This window comes from Armigeres subalbatus, chromosome 1 (genome assembly GCF_024139115.2).
Source record: "Armigeres subalbatus isolate Guangzhou_Male chromosome 1, GZ_Asu_2, whole genome shotgun sequence".
NCBI lineage: Eukaryota > Metazoa > Arthropoda > Insecta > Diptera > Culicidae > Armigeres > Armigeres subalbatus.
Genome location: NC_085139.1, coordinates 310,209,478 through 310,234,567, shown reverse-complemented (window position 1 = coordinate 310,234,567; position 25,090 = coordinate 310,209,478). Strand labels below are relative to the sequence as shown.

General features: G+C 44.1%; 2 protein-coding genes across 3 annotated transcripts in view; both read right to left on the bottom strand.

Annotated features, from left to right (window-relative positions):
* Positions 1 to 23,445, bottom strand: part of LOC134207912 (telomerase-binding protein EST1A) — a 339,763-nt gene extending 316,318 nt beyond the window's left edge. Inside the window, exons 1-5 of one of the 2 annotated variants that reach the window (XM_062683978.1) lie at positions 22,997 to 23,445; positions 9,911 to 10,967; positions 9,715 to 9,845; positions 5,712 to 7,056; positions 5,534 to 5,644 (exon numbers count right to left, since the gene is read on the bottom strand). In XM_062683978.1, coding sequence (XP_062539962.1) covers positions 5,534 to 5,644; positions 5,712 to 7,056; positions 9,715 to 9,845; positions 9,911 to 10,909 — 2,586 coding nt within the window. In that variant the 5' untranslated portion in view covers positions 10,910 to 10,967; positions 22,997 to 23,445. Of the gene's footprint in view, positions 1 to 5,533; positions 5,645 to 5,711; positions 7,057 to 9,714; positions 9,846 to 9,910; positions 10,968 to 21,747; positions 21,925 to 22,996 lie in introns of those variants that run through there. The other variant, XM_062683979.1, reaches the window with a different exon arrangement.
* On the bottom strand, positions 11,310 to 18,241 carry LOC134207561 (uncharacterized protein K02A2.6-like). Its single transcript, XM_062683269.1, has 6 exons — positions 18,021 to 18,241; positions 15,235 to 15,394; positions 13,959 to 15,101; positions 13,181 to 13,844; positions 12,117 to 12,445; positions 11,310 to 12,074 (listed from the first exon to the last, which is right to left on the bottom strand). Exons 1-6 carry the CDS (start codon positions 18,239 to 18,241, stop codon positions 11,310 to 11,312), a joined length of 3,282 nt encoding a protein of 1,093 aa, XP_062539253.1.
* Positions 23,446 to 25,090: the final 1,645 nt, after the last annotated feature.

The window sequence follows — 25,090 nt, the reverse complement described above, 5'->3', positions numbered from 1 at the left end:
CAGCGGACAAAAAGCATATAAGTTCCCTTCTCCAAAATGGCCAACATTATTCAAATAGGTTGAAAATGGTAAAAGTTATGAAAATGTCAATATCTGGGTACACGGGTACCCTATCTGCCATTCATGTCTGTTTTTTGTTGGCTTCATAAGGGTTAAATTTGTTTTACAATGTGTTTAAATGCTTTTGCCTATCTGTGTACATGACATAAAATTTTTGCCAAGGCTAAAAATTAACGTTTTGTGTTAAGCCAGTTTTGATAAACAATAAAGTTTGTTCCAAAATTGAGTGAAGCGAGATGTGCGTGCGGCCGATTATTATGCATGAATTTTACTACTGGTGGATATAAACAACCAGCATTTGGCACCAATACATTACCAATTTTCTACTTCCATGTCTAGTTGCTAAAGAGAGCAAACTCATTGCTGATAATAGAAATTGCTATGCCAATAGAAGAAACGTTGACCTGTTACTTTATATTAAATTTATTGAGTTTGTGGTAAAAGCTGCTATATTTAGTGAATACCAATCATAAAAGAAAGAGCATACAAATGTATACCAGTTAAACTGTACCTGTGTTTTAGTGTAATTATTCATTATTTTTATCATTCAATTTGGCGAATGTCTTAGACTGCCAAGAATAGGTATTTTCCCCTATGTAGTTTCTCAAACAAACGAAAAAAATCAATTTTTTTTTTTTTAATTTTTTTGCCAGGAAATGTATTCCTGGATAAGGATTCAAAATAAAAAAATCTCATTTTGGGCAAAAATGGTACATATGCAGTTTCTACAACAAACGGTTCAAATATTTTCATTAGTCCCTTAAAGCGCTTCGTGTCGAGTTGGGGCTATCCAAATGAAACTCGTTTCGATAATGGTACTAATCTTCGAGACTTCATCGAACAGATCATGTCGCACAGTAAGGAAGCTGAACGATACCTCTCAAACCTAGGAATCAAATGGGTATTAAATCGTGCAGCGGCGCCATACACGGGACGTAGGGGCAGTAGGGGCAATATGAACATACGGGGCAATATGAGCCACCCTCATTTTGAGCTTATTGACAAGTTCTATCATGTAAAAGTTATACGATCTTTAAGAGGATGCTCCACATATGCATCAACGTGAAAACAGCATTAAAATTCAATTCAAACATGAAAATACACTTGAAAATGTAAATTTTCGCTTCATAGGCAAAATTATTATAAGATTTGAAGTTTATAAATAAGGTTTTGATACAAAACTGATTGAAATACAGGTCAAAAATACACCACAATCCAAAGATATATCAAAATTGAATATTGTGCACACATGTTTGTATTGATACAAATCTGAATTTATCATAAAACTTTTTTTTCCCCAAAACCAGTCTCTATGGGGCAATATGGGCATACCTGCACAGTGCCAGATATCAGGCCTTAAAATGCAAACAAGTTCAAATTTCAGTAGTTAAATACAAGAATATTAATATCATATATGTAAGATTCATTACGGAAAAATTACAACAGCGCATTACTGCGATTGAAACAGAAAAAATGACCATTGACCAATTGAAATGTGGCTGTTCAAACGGTGAAGAGTGGCAAATCGGCTCAGTCCGCTGTTGTGCGGTTTTTTAATTTTATTTGGTATGGAATACTCACAACTGTTGGAAGAATATCATATTCTTCCATATTACGATACTTTTTTCGCCTAAATAAACATTTTGGATGGGTGGCCCATACTGCCCCAAATGGTGGCTCATATTGCCCCGTATAGTCGGGAACACACATTGAAATCAATACATTTTCAAAAGTGCATTCCAACAATTTCCAAACGCATTTTTCGTCATTCATCGACGTTATATGAAAGGTAACATTCTCTAGTATAAGTCAACTACATTTGAACGATGTTTTTTGAGCTTTTCAGCGCTTTTCGGAACGATTTCCTTAGGTGGCCCATATTGCCCCGATCACCCCTATTTGGGAAGCGACCATCAAGAGCGTGAAATTTCATTTGGTTGCAGAACTGGGAACAGAAGCCACAACTTTCGAAGACATAACAACAAATGGAATTTCTAATACCAGTAGCCTTTTCAACGATTCAGGTATTTTTTCCCAATCATCGTTATTCAGGAAGCTTCTAGAACTGTCATCGGTAATGTAATCTCTGAATAACGAAATTCCACAAGTACCTTTTGTGGTCGCCGTCACTTTGCTTGTCATGTGGATAGAATGACGGAATCTATGGGTCAAATTATGGATGGAAACTTGTGAAAGCATTAGAATCTTAGCTTAGCTTGATTGACTGTACGCATCGTAGTACTAGACGTGATTTGCCGAGAAACGATAAAAATATGCACATGTTTCGAAGCTTCTTCAGTTCAAAACAATAACGATACCGGCTAAGTAGTCACAGTAAATCAGGATAAGAGGAGGAAAATTTGTTCGATAATCATTGCTAAAAGAGACCGAGGAACCCTCTGCATCTCCATGAGCGCACTGGAAAGGAATATTTGTATGTTAGTTGGGATGTAAATCTTTTGGAGCTCGCCTTGTTAGGCGGCTTACTATTTCTTCTGAACGATGCCATATTCATGCGGATACAAAGGCGAAAACTCAACGTGCGCCTAACGTTTTTCATCGAATATTGAATAGATTTTAATTGATTTTAACGTTTTCAAGTGACGGTTCGGCGGGTGATGTGAGCGGGCGTCCTATCAAGTAATGTGCCGGAGTGATAACTTGAGGATCAGATGGATCGTTAGAGAGAGCAAACATCGGTCTTGAATTGAGTACTGCTTCAATCTCTGCCAAAACAGTTGCAAGCTCCTCAAACGTAAGAGTAGCATTTCCTACGATACGTTTCAGGTGGGCTTTTGCAGATTTTACTGCCGCCTCCCAAAGGCCACCGAACTCTGGGGCGTCGGGTGGGATGAAATGCCATTCCACTTCACGAAGTTGACAAAATTCTTGGATGCTTTTGTTTGTCTGTTGGTCTTGAAACCTACAATAGAGCTCGTGAAGTTCGTGAGTGGCTCCTTTGAAGTTCGTAGCATTATCAGAGAAGATGTGATGTGCCATCCCACGACGACTGATGAATCTTCTCAGTGCAGCCAAAAAGGCACTTGTAGTCAGGTCCGAAACAGCCTCTAAATGTATGGCTTTCGTGGTCATACAGACGAAGACAGCAACGTAAGACTTAATCAGCTTCGCTCTGTATGTGCCTTGTTTTACGACGATAGGGCCAGCGTAGTCTACTCCTGTCATTGCAAAGGGAGGCGATGGTACAATTCTAGATTCTGGAAGGTTTCCCATCAGCTGTGTCGTTCCGATTGGGTTGGTACGGAAGCATTTCACACACTGGCGAGTCACTTGCCGGACAGTAGACCGTGAATTCAGCAACCAATACCGTTGACGCAGAGCACTGATGAGTCCTGATTGACCAATGTGTAGCAGCTCGACATGCATGCTTCGAATGAGTTTCTTTGTGAGTTCGTCCTTATCGGGAAGTATAATCTGGTGCTTTGACGCAAATGGTAAATTAGAACGATATAGTCGTCCTCCAACGCGGAGAAGTCCATCCTCGTAGAATGGCCGTAGATTTGCAACACGCTTGCATGGTTGGTTGGATATCACTCGTTCTATTTCATCCGCTAGATGAACACGTTGAATCACCTTCATGATGGCGTTGTTGGCACGACGTAACTCTTCAATAGTGAGGTAAGGAAGCAGCAAACGTTGAGATGCTGATTTTTTACAGTTTTCGGCGAATCGAATAACATATCCGATGATACGTTGAATTTTACGGTATGAGCTTTGCGTTGAAAATATACTGAGTGGTTCAGTAATTGCAATCGGCATAGCAACAATCGTCTTCATTTCAGGTAACTCATCGTCAGGAATGTCGTTGTATGGTTCAATTGGTTGTTCTGGCTGGGTTAAGAACGGAGGTCCATCCCACCAGAGGGAATTTCGTCTCAATGCTTCCGGGAGTTGGCCTCTGGACACAATATCGGCTGGATTGCACTCAGATCGAACGTAATTCCACAGGTATCCACTTGTGTTTGCTTGGATTTCTGCTACACGGTTTCTTACAAATGTCTGTAGGCTGCTAGGAGGTTTTTTTCAACCATGCCAGAACTATTGTACTATCGGAGTATAGTCTGACATTTGAAAATGGAATATTCAATGCTGATATGACCCTTTGTACCAAATGTGTTAGAAGCAGTGCGGCACACAACTCCTTCCGAGGAATCGACATCTCGTGTAGAGGAGCAACCTTCGATTTGGCACTAAGCAGGCGTAACTTGGCAGAACCATCGGCGAACACACTGCGCAAGTATAAGCATGCTCCATATGCGGCTTCTGAAGCATCTCCAAAACCATGAAGTTCGTAGTATACTGCGTTGGGAAAGATGACACATCTTGGTACCTGTATCAGACTCAGTTGAGGTAATACATTCCGGAGTTCTATCCACTTACGTTGATTTTCGTCGTCAAGCACTTCATCCCAGTCGGCTTTGGTTTTCCATAGTTGTTGGATGAAGAGTTTTGCCACTAAAATAACCGGAGAAAATAGTCCAAGTGGATCAAAAAGTTTTGCAACCTCAGAGTACACGGTTCGTTTCGTGATTGACTGTGACAAAAGTTGTGGTTGGGTTGATGTGCTGGTGATGAGAAAGTTGTCGGCTTTGGGATCCCAAAGCAATCCTAGCACCTTGATGACGTCGTTCACTCCATATTCATGCAAAGACATCTGTTTTTTCCGTTCATGCGGTGGTATATGTTGCAGAAAATTCTCAGAATTCGAACACCACTTGTGTAATTGGAAGCTACCGCGAGCTAGCAGAGCCTTCAATTGGGAGTGACATTCGCTGAGCTCATCCAACGTATCGGCGCCGGATAATACGTCATCGATGTAGAAATCTTCCCTCACGATCCGAGAAGCGACAGGGAAATCCAAAGCTTCATCCTCAGTTAGTTGCATGAGACAGTGCGTTGCTTGGTACGGAGCCGAAGCTGTTCCATATGTAACCGTATTTAGTTCCATTATTCTTAGCAGTTGTGATGGGTCCTCTCGCCAAAAGATTCGCAGAAATCGTTGGTCCTCCGGCGCAATGAGCACTTGACGATACATTTTCGATATATCAGCGGAAAAAGCATAGGAGTATTTTCGGAAGCGCAGCATGATCGAGTATATGTCACTCTTTGGTCGACAAAAACCCCCTGCCAATAATAGAACAAAACCTGCCAAAGCCGTCTTTCCCCCTATATTTTCCTTTTCGCGGCAACTTAAACACGTATTCTGCTTACTTGCCCGACGGCTACTGCCAGCATACCCGGTGGCATATGCAAACTATGCAGCACCGCGCAACTCAAACACTTCTTGAGAATGCATTAGAATCGAATGCAAAATAAATTATTAATTAAATTATGTTACACAATATTCTGATACAAATAAAATTGCCGCATTATTTGTCCTAACTGCCACCACTTTTCGTAATTCTATTTCTAATTCAGAGAGCACAAATTTGGTCAAATTTTGTAAGCCTACCTTCTTCTTAGTCTCGTTGAAAAGATCCATCAAACTCTCGCGAGCCGACTCAAACGGATTGGATGACATCAGACTACGCATGTAGAAGTACACAGCGTCAATTTTGCGTTTCTAAAAAATACAAAAAAAACCGTTAGTTCATTCTTGTTCCACCAAGAGCAATCTTCAAACCACTCACAGCATAGACGGAGAGCAGCGCCAGCTGGTTGTACGGTCGGCCGTTCTTGGGCATGATCTGCTGGGCCTTCACGTACCACTGTTTCGCCTTGCGGAAGTTATTCGCTTCGTTGATCTGTTCGCGATATCGGGCCAGGTCGCCCAGGAAGAGGAAAATTTTCTGAGCGGATACCAGCGCCAGGCCACATTTTAGACCCTTCGTGTTGGTGGCCGCGTTTATGCCGATGAAGTTCTCCAAACTGAAATTGAACTGCTTCTCCAGCAGGGTCAGGAGGTGCTCGAAAAAGTGCGACCCATTTTCTATGATGTCCAGAGCCCTTTCGCGGTAGTACGCCCGGTTGTTCTGATCCGGGTCTTCCGCCAAAAGTTTACGCATCTGCTCGATGATGTTGTAGTAGAGAAGCTTCCAAAAGTGATGCTCAATGTTGATGTCCTGGGAGAAGCGCATTTCCGACAGGAGGAAGGTTTCCAGCAGTTTTTGTAGGTCATTTCTGATTTGGAGGTACACGTCCCATTCACGGAATAGGTTTCCGCTGAGAAGTAGCTCTTGAAGGCGATTATCGGCCACTTCAAGCTGGCGGACAAGGTCTTTGTTGCGAAGCAGATTGGCCTGAGGGGCGGTGGTGTCATACCAGGGAGGACGCACACTACCGAGTTGATTGCCGCTGGCTATTCGTTTGCGTTCGTTAGCACCGGTGGAGGAACCCAATTCATCCAGGTTCTCCGGAGGATTGTAGTTACGAGTTTGAGACGGAGTGATCATAATCGGTTTGTTCGGATTCTTCGGATCGAACAATGTCCGTGCATTGCCTGAACTATCTTCCCTGAGTTGTTCGTCCCGTGGCAGGTGTCCACCGATTGAAGGAATCTTCGGCGGAAGGACCAACACACCGGGACCTTTCTGAATTCCTATATGCTCTTCAAATTGCTTCGTCATTTCCGCGATTTTCGCGTCTGCCTTCTCAATTCCATCGTCAACTCCTCTCCAGTTTCCGGAATCGCCTCCACCTCTTTGCCAATTGCCGCGGTCCATACTGTTGTCCCTGCTGTTGCTGTACCGATCCCCGCCGTTACCGCCCTTCCGATGGCCGCCGTACCTTCCTCCGTCGCCGCCCCGTTCATAGTACCGATCCTGGCTGCCGTCTCGGTTGCCGTAGTGCTGCTTTCCACCACGACTGCCACGGGCACCGCCGTAAGCCGCGCGATCCATGCTGTTCTCGCGGCTCAAGTTGGAGGACTGTGAATTGCGCCGACTGCGGCCACTGCTTCCACCGCTACCCTTTGTCGCCGGGTAGGGAACCTTGAAGCTTCCCTCGTCGTAGAAGTCGTTGCTCGAGCGGGAGTTACTGTAAAGGGGGTGGAAAATAAGGATGAATAAGAAGAAAGTAACGAACAATTAAATTTGTCTACAATATGAATCGGATGAAATTTAATAAACTACCATTTTGTTGGAGATTATTAAAAAACCTTTAAAATAGGAGAAATTAGAAAAATTAGAACGAGGAAAATAATGTGAGGAAAAAAGAGAGACCAACAGAAACGGATTGAAAGAAAGATGCAGAGAAATATTTTGCAATAGGAAAAAAGGAGATGGCAAGAGTGAAGCAGAAAGAGAGTAAAAGAGAAAAAAATTGAAAGAGAGAAATAGGGATGGATAAAAATATAGTAATTGATAAGAATTAAAAAAGAAAATTGAGAGGATTTTTAAGGTAGAATAGTAGAACGGTTTGTAAGGAAAACACAGAGAGATGGGGTCTACTACGAAAGGCCGAATCACAAAAGGCCGAATCACGAATGGCCGAATTACAAAAGGCCGAAAGCAAAAAAGGCCGAATGCACAAAAGGCCGAAACCACAAAAGGCCGAAATCACAAAAGGCCGAATCACAAAAGGCCGAAACCACAAAAGGCCGAATAAAATCGGCAGACCAACAAAGTGGACCGGAGCGCGCGCTCGCTCCGGTCCACTTTGTTGGTCTGCCGATTTTATTCAGACTTTTTTTTATTCAAATACTTAATATAATTTAGAATATGCGGATTATTTTGTGATTTCTCAGTGAAGTCTTGTGAAGTCAGTTTCTTTTAAATTGGGAGAAAATGATATGCATTGAGGAACACCGCGTTACTGCAAGTTATACAGCTTTTGGTCAAAAGCATAATAATTGAAAAAAGTCTATTTTGTTTAGCTTCTGATGTCGCAATTAGATCATGAGTAGTGCGCATCATTAGCACAATGCTCAACCATGCATCATGAAGCGCACAACTCCTACATTGATGCAAATCGGCAATTCGATTCTGTGAGCCATGAATCCGGTGGAATTTAACTCGGGCTCTTGCATTAGATTTGGGAATTTAACTTTTCCCAATACTACTGATAATGATTACTACGTCAGCAAAGGAAGAAAAAAGAGAGCTCTTGGATTACTCCGTTACTTTAAAGTGATAATATTTATCCGTATGTTCATGCTTTCATTACTGCAATGAAGATTGATCTATTATGCAATATATAAGGAATCAAATTGACTCTGTAAACACCGTCATACAACTTCTTTCAATTGAAAGATTGAGCTTCGACGTTGAACTGACGTTAAATACCTCAACTGAATAAGATTGATTAAGATCGCTGCTAGTAGTTGCAAAACACGTGGCCAAGTTTTTTTTTTTAATAGGGCAGCATAATATAAGTAAACGTAAATTTGTCAATATTCCAAGTTCTCTTAATTGAAAGATTGAAACTTTTTGTAATGATTCGGCCTTTTGTGTTATTCGGCCTTTTGTATCATTCGGCCTTTCGTGGTTCGGCCTTCTGGGTTTTCGGCCTTTTGTGGTATGCTAGAACATTTTCGGCCTTTTGTGATTCGGCCTTCTGTGGTTCGGCCTTTTGTGATTCGGCCTTTTGTACTGATCCCGAGAGATGTAAAGATGCAGAGGGAAAGGCATGCTAAAAAGGATTGGAAAAGAGTAAGAAAGGGATTCCAAAAAAATTAGGGATGATTTGAAGAGAAAACAGAAATGGAAAGAGAAAGGAAGATATGGATTGAGAGAAAGAGGGAGAAGGTAGAGAGAGGGTAGAGGTGGATTAAAAGATAAAGATGGATTGATAGAAAGAGATGGATTGATAGCCAGCCAGACAGCAAGATAGACAGGACACCCAGACAGCCAGACAGACAGACAAACAAACAGACATGACATACAGACAAGACAGACAGATAAACAGACAGACAGCCAGACAGACAGGACAGACAGCCAGACAGCCAGACAGAAAGATAGACAGACAGCCAGACCGCCAGACAGACAGACAGGACAGACAGATAGACAGGACAGACATACAGGGCAGACAGAAAGGACAGCCAGACAGACAGACAGACAGGACAGGCAGACAGGACAGACAGACAGGACAGGCAGACAGGACAGACAGACAGTCCGCCAACCAGCCAGACAGCCTGTGCTGTCTGCCTGTCCTGTCTGTCTGTCTGTCTGGCTGTCCTTTCTGTCTGTCCTGTATGTCTGTCCTGTCTATCTGTCTGTCCTGTCTGTCTGTCTGGCGGTCTGGCTGTTTATCTATCTTTCTGTCTGGCTGTCTGGCTGTCTGTCCTGTCAGACAGGTCAAACAGACAGACAGGACAGACAGACAAGACAGACAGACAAGACAGACAGACAGACAGACAGACAGGACAGACAGACAGACGAATTGTTTTTTTTTAATTAGACATGTTGAAAAAGCTTGACAGATAGAAAACAGACGGAAGACAAAAAGGAAGTTGTACATCAGGAAGAAAACCTCAAAATCAACCACAAGTTACACAAACGCGAAGTAGAGGTCATTATAAAATAGAATTCATTGGAAATACTCTTACGTTATGCCTTTCAGCTTTTTCCGATTTCCATTTCTGCTTTGGTACCCACAAGTGGGAGCATGACAAAAAAAATCACACATAATTGCAAACCATTTTAAATCGACATTGGAAGCGGAAACTTCAAACAACTCTAAGCCAAAGTTACCCACCTTCGATGTCGGCGTCTATTCCTACTGCTAGTGCTGTTGTTGTGGCCGATGTGGTTGCTGTTGTTATTGTTGAGAGTGCTGTTGGCAGTCTTTTCTTGCATTGCTTCCCGCTCGACATCGTCAGCCCAGTCCTACAAAAGAAATTTCTCCTTCAAATATCGATAAAACAACAAGAATTCGTTAAATTTGTGCTAACCAACTTTCCGGCAGATTTTCTGCCATCGTTCTCCTCTATCATTCCGCCGTCCGAGAACTGACGGATGCGAGCACTGTCCTTGCGGAATCCAGGCGGCGGCCCAATACTAACATGCTCCCTCGGGGGAAGCCCATAGTTGCTGTTCCAGCGATCGTTCGGATCGCAGCTGGAGTTTCTGCTGTTAGGCCTCGGAGGTCTGTCAAAGTCCTGCTGCGGCGGATGTTGCTGCTGGTGGTGGTACTGATCGTCCTGATCGGCTCCCACATCCGACGATCGGCTGCGCGGGCGCTGCAGATCGACTGGGGTCCGGGCCCGGTAATCCGGCTGGTAGCCACCTTGGTAGTTCCCTGAGTATCGATTCCGACCGCCACCTCGCATTCCCGACGGCCGCGAGCGAGGTGACATGGGAAGCGTGTGCGACCAGCTCTGCGGAGGATGCGCATTGGCCTGCTCGTTGCGCAGGTTCTCCAGGTAGTCCGGCGGGAGACCGTGATCTTGGAGGATCTTGCTTTGCATCCGAGGCGGTAGAGACTCGATGTTTAAAGGCAATTGGGGTTTCTTGGGGCCACCGCCGCCGCGTCCACCGAAGTTGGATTCAACGCTTCGGGTGTCCCGCTCGTTGCGCAGGCGATCCTGAGGCCGGTTGTAGTTCACATTGGGCGGGTTGGTGGAAAGGACCCGCGGTTCGGAAGCCTGTCGGAAGCCCGGCGGTGCATCGTTTTTGTGGCGCTGTTGCTCGTAGTAGTCGTGCTTCTTGTGGTTTCTTTCCTTCTTGTTGACCGATCGCCACTCGTCGCCTTGACCGCCCCAGTCGGATCGATCGCGGTCCCGATCGCGACCCATCGATGAAGGCCCGTCGCCACCGCCCAGCGAATTCAGCGAACGATTACTGCCGGAGTTTTCCGACTTCCGCAGCGGACCACTGCCGGGACTGTAGAGCGATTGTTCTTGGCGTTTGCCTCCGCGACCTCTACCGGACGAAGCTGGCGCACTGTGCATCGTCGTCTGCGACGTCGATGCCGTCAGCTGGCGGCAATAATTGGGGCAGGTTTGGTCACTGAAAATGAGAGAGAAAATGTGCATATTAAAATTTTAAGTGATACAAACAACAAGAATTTAATGGCATCAGATATTGAAGCGTAAATACTAAAATTGATGATTTCCGTGCAGATTGTTCTATTGTTAGTACAGCCGACTCTCATTGAATCACTCAACATCTTCCTCCAGAAGTATGTCTATGGGCATCATCCCAGTAATGACGCAAACCGCCTCATACGATGTGGTGCGGTATTCTCTTGCGACCCGTAGACACATCAGCCGGTGTATTCTGATCGATTTCTTGATATTGTTTCTAGCCTCACTCTCTGTGGCCGGGCCGATGGTAGTTCTGGAACGGGATCTATAGGTGGCTGGTTATCTTCTTCATGCTCCGGTTCTGGTTGATCGGTCTGGATGCGACCGCGTTCGGGAACATCATCGAGCTGACTGGAACCTGCTTCGACTTCTTGGTTGGAAAACCGCTGGCACTACTTGCACCTCGGTTCGTGGCTGGACCTGGGATCGGACGTTGGAGGTTGAGGTTGCTCGGCTTGACCTTGTTGAGCGGGCTGTACTGCTGGTCCAGGAGATTGAATTCCAAACATGTCCACCAGGATACCCAGTGGTGTGGAATCTGCTGCGCCGGTTGTTGCTTCACTGGAACGATGCTTGAGCTGGTTGGAGTGCGATCTGATGAGTTTCTTCCGTCCATGCCAATCGTCCAGTAGCACGTTGTGGTTGACCCGTGACCAATGACCTCGATGATTACGCCGGATGCCCACTGCCACTTGGTGTTGCTGCGGTAGACCTTGGCATATACCATGTCGCCTTTTCGGAAGCCACGAGGAGTTGCGCCATGCTTCCGGTTGAACTGTTCGTCTTGACGTTGATTGAGAACCGCTGGCTTCGGTTGTTGGTGATGCAGGAGATCGAGAACCGTCTTGATCGGTAGATCGGTCTTGGTTCGGTAGACCTGGAGGAACGTCTGGATTCCGAGATACTTTCCCCCTCGTTGATTTTGCGCAACGTCCTCTTGAAGGTGTCCACAAATCTCTCCGCCTGGCCATTGGTGATACGGCGATGCCCGGAAATGTTGAATGCCGTTCTTCCTGCACAAAACAGCGAACTGTTCCGACGTGAACTGCGTTCAATTGTCGGAGACTATGACGTTGGGAACGCCAAAACGGGCAAACAGCTCGTCGAGGAACTCGGTCACTGCTGATGTTGTCGGGGATCGAACGATGCGAATTTCCGGCCACTTGGTGAAGGCGTCCACCACTATGAGGAAGTGCAGACCGTTGATTGGGCCGGCGAAGTCGATGTGGATACGCTCCCAGGGAGATTGAGCGAGTGGCCACGACTGTAGCGGAACCCTGGACGGTGTCTTCGAATGTGGAATCTCGATGTCGTCTTCCAGTTGAATCGATGCGATGATGAAATCCTCCTCTGGTTTGATGTAACCGTTGATGAGGCGGGACAGTACGTCGGCATATCGTCCTAACGTTTAAGGCGGTTGGCCGTGTGAACCGCAATACTCTTCTTCTGTCCGCAGGAGTGGCTGATGATCCGTCTGGAGGGTGAACTTGCGTCCGAGCAGCATCCGATGGAATTTCGTTACGGCAAACACCAGTGCAAGACCTTCCTCCTCGATCTGTCCGTAATTTGCCACCGCGGGGGTGAGTGAGCGCTGTACTATACATACATCTACCCTAAACATCTTTCTCTTCTCAATCAACAGAAGTCATAAAATGCATACTTTATTGAGTCACTTGAGACCTGACCTATCCCATAGACGCAATCGATTGTCTCAGCGCATCACGCATATGCAGACCGCACTGAAGCACTAGAGTGCGCCACATGTTTTGCTGATTCACTTTTACTCCTTCTGGCCGTTCGTTCTTGATTATGCGCTATGGTTCATGTTTCAACGCCATAAATGCTATTGCCTGAATATTGTCACCGCCACCCCAGGCGTCTAGATATATCTCTTTCTTACATTCATTGACGGTTTGTAAAATCATCGATTTGTATTATTGCAAACACCATCAGTTTGAACAAATAAAAGCAACCCAAGTTCTGGAGCGAGAACAGTCTTGTTTCGACCACTCTGTGAGCCAGATACTGCTTTCATTTTGGATGGTCTAGGTCAGTAAGAACAAAGTCTATGTTAGCGGGAAGCGTGTGCAACAGCTTTGAGTGAGCCATCGGGGAACCTGTGTAGAAGGCAGGCACCGATTCCGGACTGCGAGGCGTCGGCAGCAACTATGATGTCTAGTGATGCATCGTAGTGTGTCAGAAGCAAATCCGACTGGAGTACTTCCTTGAAGCGCCTGAACGATTTCTGGCACTCGCTGTTCCAAACAAATTTGGTATCCTTCTTCAGCAGCGCGTCGAGTGGCTGCCGCAGTTGGTGCATCTCCGGGACAAACTTCGCGTAGAAATTCACCGCACCAAGAAACGAGCGTAGAGTTGTGACATCTTTGGGCGGTGGCATCTTGACAATAGCTTCCACCTTGGATGGGTCTGGACGGAGACCGTTCTCGCCTACAATGTGCGCCAAATACTTTACCTCCGGCTGCAGAATGTTGCACGTTTCTTCCCTCAGAACGAAACCGCTTGAAGGCGTTGAAACAGTGCGTTGAGCATCTTGTGGTGCTCCTTTTCGGTTTTCCTGGCCACGAAGATGTCGTCCAGAAACGTCTCCACTCCTTCGAGATCGGCAACCATGCTGTTCATCAACCCCGGGAGCGGATTTCACTCCTAGTGTGAGCCGGTTGAAGCGAAAGAGACCTCGATGCGTGTTGATTGTGAGCAGCTGCTTCGAGTCGTCGTCAACTTCCACTTGAAGATAGGCGTCACTCAGGTCGATGACGCTGAAATACCGGCGCCCATTGAGCTTGGTAAAGATGTCATCAGGGACCGGTAGCGGGTAATGGTTGGACTCCAGGGCAGCGTTCAGTCCAGTTGTGTAATCGACACAGATTCGTACTTTTCATCCGGGCTTCTTCACTACGACGATCGCAGTTGCCCACTGCGAGAAATCGACAGGCGTGATGATGTCCAGCGATTGAAGTCGGTCCAGCTCCGCATCGATCTTCTCCATGGACGTGAAAGGGACTGGGCGCTTCGGCTTGAAAACGGGTTTGGCATCGGGCTTGAGATAGAGTCGGACCTTCATCTTCGTGAACACTTCGGGATACGCAGCTTTGTACACTTGGATTTGATTGACTTGACCATCGGCAACGTGGACCTGGTTGCAGATTGCAGATAGCGGGGTGTCCCACAGCTCGATCCAGTCCAGACCGATCAGGTTGATGCTGTTGTTGGTCACGTAGAAAGTTGCGGTTTTGGTGACACCTCCGAGTTTGATTGGGTATCGGAGTTCACCAAGTAGATGAAAAGCGTCACCCGACGCAGTCCGGGCAGTCCGTGTTGTAGGAGTCAGCGTTGGCGAGCCCAGGTTCTTCTTCCACTGCTTCTTCGAAACGATGGTGATGTCGGACGCGGTGTCCAACTGCAGAGTGACTTGAGACCCGTTGATATCCACCGTTAGGAACTTCCGTCTAGAAGTGCAGCTGACCTGGTTGATGGAGAAAATTCCGTTCACGTGCTTCTTCATCTTGAGTGCCTCCTTCGATGTGTAGCTGCCACAATACCCTTCTTTGTGGCCGGTTTGCTTACAGTCCCGACAAACGTGCTTCGTGTAGGTGCAGTCCCGGACGTAGTGCATTCCGCCACACTGCCAGCAGGATGTTTTTGGACCTTCGCACTTCGTCTTCTTCTTCTCTTTCGAACTCGGTGCCATCGGTGGAGGCTTGTTCTGCTTGACTGCGCAGATTGTACTCACCGATTTCTTGTGTTCCACCATGGCCGTGTCGCGCTTGAGGTTTTGCAGACGTTGGCACTCCGTGATGAGTGATTCCAGAGTGCATTCATTCGCCGCGTTAGCCTCAAGCTTGGATAGGAGTCTCGTTCGGATGTCTGCGTCCTTCGACGATCGGAGCCCACAGGTAAAAATCAGGCTCTTGAATTGGTTCGCCGTGATCTTGCTGAGCTCGAAGTCTTCACAGCATCGGTTGACCGTCCCAGCGTACGTTAGTACGTTAAGTCGTCCGCGTCGTGCTTCGTTAGCTGGAAGCACTGGTACCGCTTGCTGAATAGGGAGATTCGGACGCTGAACAGCTCTGTCAGCTTCTTCACCGTCTCATCAAACGAGTACTCCGGGGGTGCTTTGGGAGCACTAAGTTGACGTACTTGTCGTGCACCGTCACGCTGAGGTTTCTCACCAGCAACCGCACTTTCGCCGCATCGTCCAACTTCGCTCCGTCCTTGAGGAAAAGGTCTTCGCACTTCCGGTACCACCGGTCGAAAACGAGCCCGTTTTCTGGATCGTAGACGAACTCCCGGATGTTGGAGGCCAGTCGCCGGATCCAGGCATCTTGAGAACTGCAAACTTGAGAACTTCCTCCAAAGCGTTGAATTCTTGAAAAAAATCCTGGTCGCCAAAATGTTGTACTTTAAATACGACTTTATTCTAGGATGGTTGGGTACAAAGTCATCAATTGTCACATTTGTTGATTATCATGGCTGAACTAGTCGCTAGGGTCGCGACTGGTGGAAATCATTGACTACTATGTTCGTGGCTAACAATCCTGCTAAGCCTAGCAACTTGCAGTTACATGTTCCAAGCTTCCAATCATGATCCTTTATTCATCGCCTAGGTCGTAGCCAATTGTATTCAGTCGTATTATCTTTATGTCGTTCGTAATGGTTGTTTTTAAAGGCGGCTTATTGGGCCTGCGCAAACCTCCTGTCTCGTCGGAGGGCCGTCGTGTCAGGTCAGTTTTGTGTCTCACCTAACACCAGGACTTGGACTTGTGCCCTTTGAGCAGCACACGGTCGCTTTGGCTTAGCCTACTTGCGGATACATTTTTTTTTTTTTTTTTTTTTTTTTTCGAGAGTTGACCAGCTGTAGTCTTAATAGACTGGTATCTCGGCTGGGCTCTCCATGTGATACACAATACTAGCAGACGACTCAAGCTATGTTGCTCACTAGGTCACTGCGGCCTGGGTTTGTATTGTGATCATACCGATACATTATTCTTTCTATCTACAGTCTGTCTATTATAAACCGAACAAATAATGGAAGCTCAACATGTACATAGATGTTTTCTGAATAAGTAGTTAACATGTAAATTTAATTATTAGTTACTTGGAGCCGACATTCAATACCTAATAGTAGTCTATGTGGGTGGGGTGGGGAACGGGTGGTACTGTTGCCATTTCCAAGTAACAATTTCGAATAAAGATGTAATGATATCATTCTGGTAGGGTAGTTTCAAAATAGATTAATTTAAGTACTATTGTAATAAATGGACACATTGAAGAGCTTCCCTTATTTTAACACGGTTGAGTATCGGATGTTTGTCAATACGTTGTCGAGTTAATTGTATCCTATCAGTCACAGTAATGTCATATGTTAAAGTTTCAGTAGTCTAATAGTGATCATTATACAAAATTTCTGTCCAGTTGTTCCTTAATTGCTTTTTTTGGTCAAGTTCTATTCCCTTTTCTAATATTCAAACCTTTATTATTTATTAAAATAATGAGGTCTAAAATTCAGTTATTCAGATTCAGGGTATACAATATTCAATATAATAGTGGATAATAGTGGATGAACGCATCATATGGTCTATCCTCATTTCCGTAAGTGGTCAAGTTATTAGTCTTGTAGCAATAATAGTGGTACTAGTTATTCTCTATCTTGTGAGTGCAATGGTCTCAATTAACTATTCTAAACAGAACTCTGTCTCTTATCTTTCTGTCCACCGATGGTCATGTATTTATTTTCGTTTTTTATTATTTATTTGATATCTTTAAATTTCAGTCATTTATTTTACTATCGGTCATTTATTTTATTATAAGGTAAAGGTCAGCGAATTTGTCTTAATACGAGAAACACTAAGTCATGTCCCCTATATATCCGCTAATTTTTCTAACCTAATAGAAGGAAGAGAGAAACAGTTTTTTTTGCGTTGATCCATGCAGCTAGAGAGACTAAAATAAAAAGATTATCGAGAAGATATAATAGATACATTCACTATTGGAGATAGCCAAATTAGTAAATCTACAAATTCTACTTTTCACTAATAAAATTCTACTTCAGCTATACGGGTACAAAATGAATTGAATTATTGTTAGCTACTACTACAAGTATAAATAGATGTATGCTATTTGGATAAGCGTTTGTTTCAGGGTCTTGTTAGTATTAGAGTTATGTTAGTTAGACCCCTACTGAGCCCTGCCGGCACCTCCAAATTTACCAATAGGCAGTTGTTGTTAGATCGTGCGACACTAACCATTAGTTAACTTGGAGGCATGGTACCTCAAGTGTTTGGTATAACTGTTGACCTTATTTAAGTAAGATGTGATAAAAGTTTCTCTACGGAGCTTATTTTCAAACCATTACCATTAAAATAACGATATTCTTGTGAAAGAGATATAAAAAATGGAAAAATATCTTAATTTTTTAATTTAGTGTTGAACTTAACCTTTGTTTGAAAAAAGCACTCTATTAAACAACAAAAATAAAAATAAAATAAAAATCTTTTTAAGACACTTGAAATATCAACGTCAAGCCCCTTATCCATGGACAGGGTTAGCCTACTTGCGGATACATGCAGCTTTTTGTAGAAGTTTAACAGAGTCCACTGTCAAACCCCACCCCAACGAGTTTTTCATCGCTTCTTTTGGCCCTAAGTACATCAGAGTAATGATTAATTATTTGCGAGCGTCTTAGGAGAAATGTTACACGGTTAAACGACTATTTTCTTCCTTTTACTTCCTCTAATTAATTTTAGGAATCAAACAGATACGCATTTTGTCCTCCACTTGAGGACTTCTTCAGTGTTTTTTGTTATCGACTCGATAACAAAAAACACTGAAGAAGTCCTCAAGTGGAGGACGAAATGCGTATCTGTTTGATACCTAAAAATTAATTAGTGGAAGTAAAAGGAAGAAAATAGTCGCTTAACATCGGAGTAGCTTTTGCCCTCGGCTTTGACAATGTCACGCCTCTATCCATTCGACAACGGTCATTGGAAGATACGCCCTATTGCATACGGGTTTTACTCTTCTTGCCCCGACGTTCCTTAGGGTCAGCCGTTTCCTGACCTTCTCCCGACGTTTGGCCGTATCTTTGCTCTCTGGTGGTACTGGCTTGGAACTGGCTTCTTTCTGATCGGCTTCCAACCCGACCTTACTGAGCTTAGGAGTTGCACCGGTGACGGGCATGCGTCTTCGGAGTTCTGCAGTCTTCAATTCGGCTTCCTTTCTTCCTGACCTCCGTAGCCTGGCTCACTGCCAACTCCTTCTCGTCAGTAAGTAGACGGATCTTTCGTTCGCCTCCTTACTGGCCTCCAGCAGGGACCTCCATTTCTGGTTTGCCTCTACAACGATGTTGCTGAAGGTCATCACAGACATCTTTAGATCACTGCTGTATTTCCTGTGGTTATCCAGAAAGGACATGATCACGTCCGAGATGTTCGTGATCAGCTCCATTTTCTAGCCTGCGCCCTCTTGGTGGCTGTTCATAGCCTCGTTAATGACCTTGGTCAATTTGGCACCATCCATTTTGATCTCGACTTATGCTTCGTGTTCCTTACCACGCTCCTCACCATCGCCTACACCTGGCGACCTATGGGGCAACCAATTAAGTTAAGAAAATTATTTTGAGCTTTTAGTGGAATGTCTTCACTTGTCATAAGACGAGGTTGTAAAATCCCATTCATTTCCACCTCAACACACATTAATTCCACCACATTAAGTGGTGGAATTCAATGGGATTGTACAAACTTGTCTTATGACAAGTGAACCAATTAAGGTCACTTGGTCTGGCAATAGGATCCACCTTTTTGTCGGATGCTTCACTGTACCAACTGCGGAGACATGCATCTGGCCACAACCAAGGACTGTCCGAAGCAGGCGGAGTTCCTGGTAATCCGAAAGAAGGCTTTTACCAGGACCCTGCCGAAGAGAAACCATGCTCCGGCACTCAACGAGGTGAACTATCCGGCTATTGCGGCTCCCCGACGAGCGATTCCAATGCTTTCACCGTTGCAACCGCACAAGCGACTGACAGCAGCAGCTGCAACGATTCAAGCTCCAGCACCACCGGCTCCATCCACCAGCGAATGGCTCCTGCTTCCTCCTCCTGGATTCCGTCGGCAGTAGGAGAACAAAACTTTCCCAACGGAAGAATCTGCTCTGCTCTAACTGATGCCGATTGTCTTTCTTTCTTCTCGCAGCTCGCCACTCGGCTACGCGATTACAGAACCCGATTCGATCAGGTCTTCACTCTATGCGTATGCACCGAAACGCACTTAAAACCGAAGATGAGCGACTACATCCCGGACTTTCAAATCATGAGACTCGACCGGCAAACCAGGGGAGGTGATGGGGCCATCGCTCTTCGCTACAACATCAACTGTCGCCTACTGCCAAGTTTCCAGCGGAGTGTCATCGAGACCATCGGTGTCGAAGTTACCACTTCGTTTGACACAATTTCACTCAAGCTAACGCGGAGGCAACATCATTGCACGGCGACTTAAATGCCAAGCATCAAGCCCGGGGAAACAGTCACTGCAATTGAACGGAATCGAATCATCTGGAGCAACAACATGATGGTCCTGCGTCCATTCAACAATCGACTTGTACATCACAAACATGAACGACCACATCACGCAGCCGGTTTTCTATCAAGAGCTCAGCTCAGATCACTACCCGGTGGTTGCGGAAGTGGGATCGGAATCAGCAGTCCCGGCGAAACTATCATCGGGTCACCTGGGGCCGGTTCCAAAGATGCGTGGACGACGGCATCAACTTCCAGCGACTTCCGGCTACACCTGAAGAAATCGACGAGCAGCTCCACGCCATCCAAGAGGCGCTTTCCTTGGCCCGTAAACAACATGTGCAAACGGCTCGGCAGGTAAGCAATATCCTAACCATTGATACACTCACTCGAAGACAGCACCAGCGTACTAGCCTGCATACCCTTACGACACGTTGAAATCGCTCAACAAAAATCATCCAGGTCAGAATGGTAAACCTCTGAAATAATGATTTCTTTAATATAACCCTTGCTCTCCCAAATTGTGCAAAGCCGTTCTGGAAAATAACCCAAATACTTAATTCCAATCCCATTAGACAACAATGGCTCTAAGGATTGCTTGATAACTTCTGCAGTGAAGGTCGCCGAAGAAGCCGTCAACAAATAAGCTAACATCCATTTGACTTCTAACGACTTTTCGAAGGAGTTGGGAGAGCTCAGCTGGAGAATTGATGGCCTACGTCATCATCTTGGCCTAAATCTTCTAAAAACATGAAGGCTTCAAATTTCGACAAAATCCTGAATCTCAAAATGAAACACATGAGTGCTTCGTTTTTCGAGCACCTTTCGCTGCTCTTTAATTAGTGTCTCCGTCTTAGGTACTTCCCATCGTCCTGGAAGTCAGCGAAAGTCATCTCCATACTGCCGTAATCTGAAAAAGTAACGTATGCGCCATTTTACAACATACACGTTTTCCATTTTTCTGTTAAAGAGTACGATGAGTACCTAATACTCGTTAACAATATTTTTGAAAAATGGCGTATACGTCACTTTACCAGATTACGGGAGCCTGGGAAAGGTCCTTCCCCTTAAAAAAGTTATCGTACCACCAGCCTAGTCTTATATATAAATGTTTTCGTATACTTTCTTATACGAGCGTGGCAATTCGTGATTTTGTCAGATGAATTGAACACATCTTGGACTGATTTTCTGAGAGGCGTATGTTGGCAAGCCAACGTCACCATTCATAGAACGTCACCATTCATAGAACTTATGTTCAACCGGTATACACCGTATACGATTTTCTGAAGTGAATCCAGCGAGGCACTATATGCGACAATTTCTGTTGCTATCGTTCAATAATCTTTAAAACCTTCTCGAAACACAAGAGCTTACTATCTTTCTGACTTCTCCCACTTTGGAGAAATACAGAGTGGAGAGATTCCGCTTCAATATTTTGAGGAAAAGTACAACACTTTTACTCATGTCAGTAGAAAATCTTCGTCGGCTGAAAATCTCTTATATATATTGAACGAGCAAAAGGAAATCCGGAAACAATGCACAACTCAATTTGAATACACCAACTTGCATTTTAGAACGATATCACCGCATTAGATCGCCTCCTCAAGATAATGCATGCATAGAAACGTCCGAATCTAGATTCTTCCTTCGTTTCCGAAACACAGCACTCGACACCAAACAACTATAATAGGCGCTGATAACGATTCGAATGTTATTGCTATTGTTGCCGTTCACTTTCGTCATTTTGTATCCTCGCATCACGGAGCCATTGGGTATAAAAATGAACTACGCATTCGAAAATATCAACATCCTGAAACAAACATTCCACCGCAGTTTCGATCCATTTTGTCAGTGGTGGGTGCTCCGCTCCTGTCCAAAAGCAAGGTTATTGACCTCGGTTCCTCCGTTTGTCGTCGATGTTTGCGAGTGTTGCTACGGTAGGAAGTCGATTAATTGCGATAGCTTTGGGTAAATTAGTGACCAAGCATTGATTGGAATGGCGAAATTCCGCTGGATCCAAGGACAAGATCAGTTCCGATATTCACAAATCCGAAAGAAGTGACTAATCCCAAAAACCTAGCTGTCAATCAGGTAAACAAACCACACAAGCGATTGTGCTTTTGCTGCTAATCGCGTTTTGAAAATGCACTTTTCCCGAACCAAAACAAACCTTTTCCGGATGGTTTTACGCGCGTTTTGTTCCGCGGATCACTACGCCGGTTTTGGAGCACAAAATCTTCACTATTTTGGATTGTACAAATCAATTCCAGTACTTTTTCCTGCAATTCCTTGTCGTTCGTATGGACGAATGTTTTTCACTCAGTCTCTGGCGACTTTGACTGTCTTCTTCTCTGGCTGCAGCACTGCCAAGCAGCAATCGTACCCCATGTTCTTAGCCCTTCGTAATCCATCTCTTTCCGTTGCATGGGCACACTATGGGCGAAGACGTGTTTCGCTCTCGTAATCGCAGGGCTTTTCAAGGATTTTGTGGATACACACAAGATTTTTAATTATGTTGATTGTTTTTGGTCAAGCACAGATTTGTTTTTCAATGGCTAAACTTCATCTCCATTTTTGTGGCATGTTTCTTCATTTTTAAGGGTAATTCTTTTACGGACTTCCACTTCCATGAACGACCAAGTTTCTAAGGGAAACTTACTGATTTTCCATTAAAAATTCTTCTCAACATCCGCGAGAAATTCTACCTAAAAGTTTTTATCTTTCTCGTATTTTTTCTGAATGATCACGAATAATTTTTCTGAATTTCTCGTCTTTTTTTTTGTGAATTGCTATCGAAAATACTTTGCTGAGGGTCGTGGGTTCGAGTCCCAGTGGTTACCGACCGCCAATACATTTTTCAAATCAATATCTTCCACATAATGTACATATTCACATATGAGTTTTCATAACATTGTAAATTACCCAAGAATGTTTTTCGAACATCAAACATTATTATGAATTTCTAGGGCTTTTTCTAAAATTTCCCGGAAATGCGAGAAATACTTTTGATGTTCCACAAAAAGTCTTCTCAGTCATTACACAAAATTCTTTTAAATTTTCATGGAAGATCACTAAATCTCCACAAAAAGCCCTTCTGCATTTTCACATAAAATTGATTTGCATTTGCTCGGAAAATTTTACCAAATTTCAAAAATTGTTCTTCAGGAGAAATTCTCCTGACCTAAACTAAACCTAAACTAAACTAAACTAAACTAAATTCTCCTGACCTCCCGAATATTGTTTTATTTAGAACGGTATCTCATACAACCTTCGGAACTGTTATCCGCTACTATCCCTGCCATGGGAACCGCGGAAGACATCGGAGCGAGACGTCCGCCTCTTTCCGTCACCTTCTCACCCGAAAAACAAAGTTGACACTGAAGGGAACCCCTGCGGATTCGGCGACCTCTGAAACTCACCTGCAGAAGCACTAAAATGACGAAACTGACTCCCGGTGCACAATCCGATCCACCGATCGGAATCAGATGCCCTCTGCCAAACCGATGCTAACTTTTCCTTCGTCTTGCTGAAAGAGTGGTCGCCGTCGTCGTTGTCTCTTCAACCGCGCCAGCAGCAGCAGCAGCAGGCGAAAAAATAAATTTGAAAGGAAGTGCTGCCGCTGAGTGATTCCTTCCGATTCGGGGAATTTTTCCCTCACGACACGAACATCGAACCGCGAAAACACGAAAATTACCGCGCACGTTTGTTATTTTCCGCGACGAAAACACGAAACCGATAACACTGAACCGGAGGTTGCTTTTACTTTCCTTCCAGAAACCAAAATTCACACCACGCACGCATTCGTTTTCTTTTCTAGTGGGAAGAATCGCGAATCTTGCCTTTTTTCTGTTCGTTGAGTTGATTGATTCGGTGAGTTACCTTCTTGCGCGGTGTGTTTGACAGTCGTCGTCTGTCATCAAGCGAAAGAAGATCGATCACCCATCGAAGCTTGCACTCATAGGCACTCACGTTGCCTCCACACGCACACATTAATGCTGTCCAATGAGCAGCTCGAAGTAGCTCGAAGTTGTTCCCGTCCTGCTCGTTCTTTTTTGTCAACAAACGGGCATGAGCGTGACAGGAACAACTTCGAGCTACTTCGAGCTACTCATTGGACAGCACTATTATCGTTTCGCATCCGAAACTTGTTTACCTTCGAAATAGGGATGTACAGTAACGAATTCAGCAGCTGAAATGAAGTGCAATCTCAATATTCCGTGTATAGTAGAAAATCGAAAATTTGTTTTCAATAAAATGAAATATCTGCAGTTATCAGACGTCGCAACTCATTTCTGATTAGTGCGCATGATAGTACATCCATGCGTGCATGATGCGCACTACTAATGAAATATTTCAAATTGTCGCGACTCGCGTCGCAGCGCGAGTGCTCAATCGCGCGGTCCGGTTTGGTGCCGGCCCGACAATAATAAATATTGAAATCAAAAAGACACTACCCGAATAAAAATTACAGTAGAATAACAGTACAATTTATTGTAACACTACTATTAATAACATTGAATTGGCGATAGATTATATTGTAAATGAAACCATAGAAATACATTAGAATGCATTGTTATGAACCATTTACTCAAATGTAAATGAAGTTTTCGCAATAGAATGTACGGGTTGTTAAGTATCGTAACTATACAAAATCTGAGACTTTTCCATACATTTTTTTCGTCACACAATAGTGTGTATGGTTAATATATTGTTGAAATATCCGAACAAATCTGTTCAAAATACAATGGATTGTATTGTATTTGTATAGTAAAACAATACACACTTAATTTTTTTTACCGGGATCTCAGCAAAATGTTGAACTTTTACCGAGAATCGCACAGCCGTGCCCCAGCAAACATGTTTTTTGCCGAGATTTCTGTCAAAATTGCTGATAATCAGCAAATAATTTGCCGAAAATCAGCTAACAAACGCTTTTTTTGCCGGAATATCAGTTATTTATTTTGCTGGCGCACGGCTGTGCGGATTTTTGCCGAGCTGCAGAAATAAAAACTGAGTGTGTACGATTTTTGATTTCTCAGTTGTGAAAGCTTTACTGTTCAACAATGCAATTTAAAAGGAAAAAATGCATATTTGGCGCTATGAGGCAAATATTGTTAAATAGTTTATATGCAATGTAATGAAACATTTCAAAAGTTACCCGGATAAAAATGTACTATTGGTTCAATAGTGTAAACAATTGAATTACCATACCATGTACGGTATACAATAGGATACATTGTTTCTTGATGGTTGCAGATTGTATCAACACTGAGGATACAATACATCAACATATTTCTCTAATGTAACAATACTTGCAATTGTTTTTGAAACGTTTTCGTACATAAGATTCATACATTGATACCCGGATAAAAAATATCATTGAAAAACCATATTTTTTACTGTTACTGCACCATTCAATTCAAAATAATTACCATTGAATGTAATGGAAATTTTACAATAAAATTACTTCATGATTTATGGTTTTGCACGATAAAATGAATGGTAAATGGGAC

What these genes read in the sequence shown, in the direction of transcription:
- LOC134207561 (XM_062683269.1), bottom strand. Translation starts at nt 18,241, where the DNA reads ATGCCCGTCACCGGTGCAACTCCTAAGCTCAGTAAGGTCGGGTTGGAA. An exon ending in GGGCAACTGCGATCGTCGTA is followed by an intron (nt 13,845 to 13,958) that starts GTGAAGAAGCCC and finishes ATCTTTACCAAG; the next exon opens with CTCAATGGGCGCCGGTATTT. An exon ending in CCCGTTTTGGCGTTCCCAAC is followed by an intron (nt 12,075 to 12,116) that starts GTCATAGTCTCC and finishes ACGTCGGAACAG; the next exon opens with TTCGCTGTTTTGTGCAGGAA.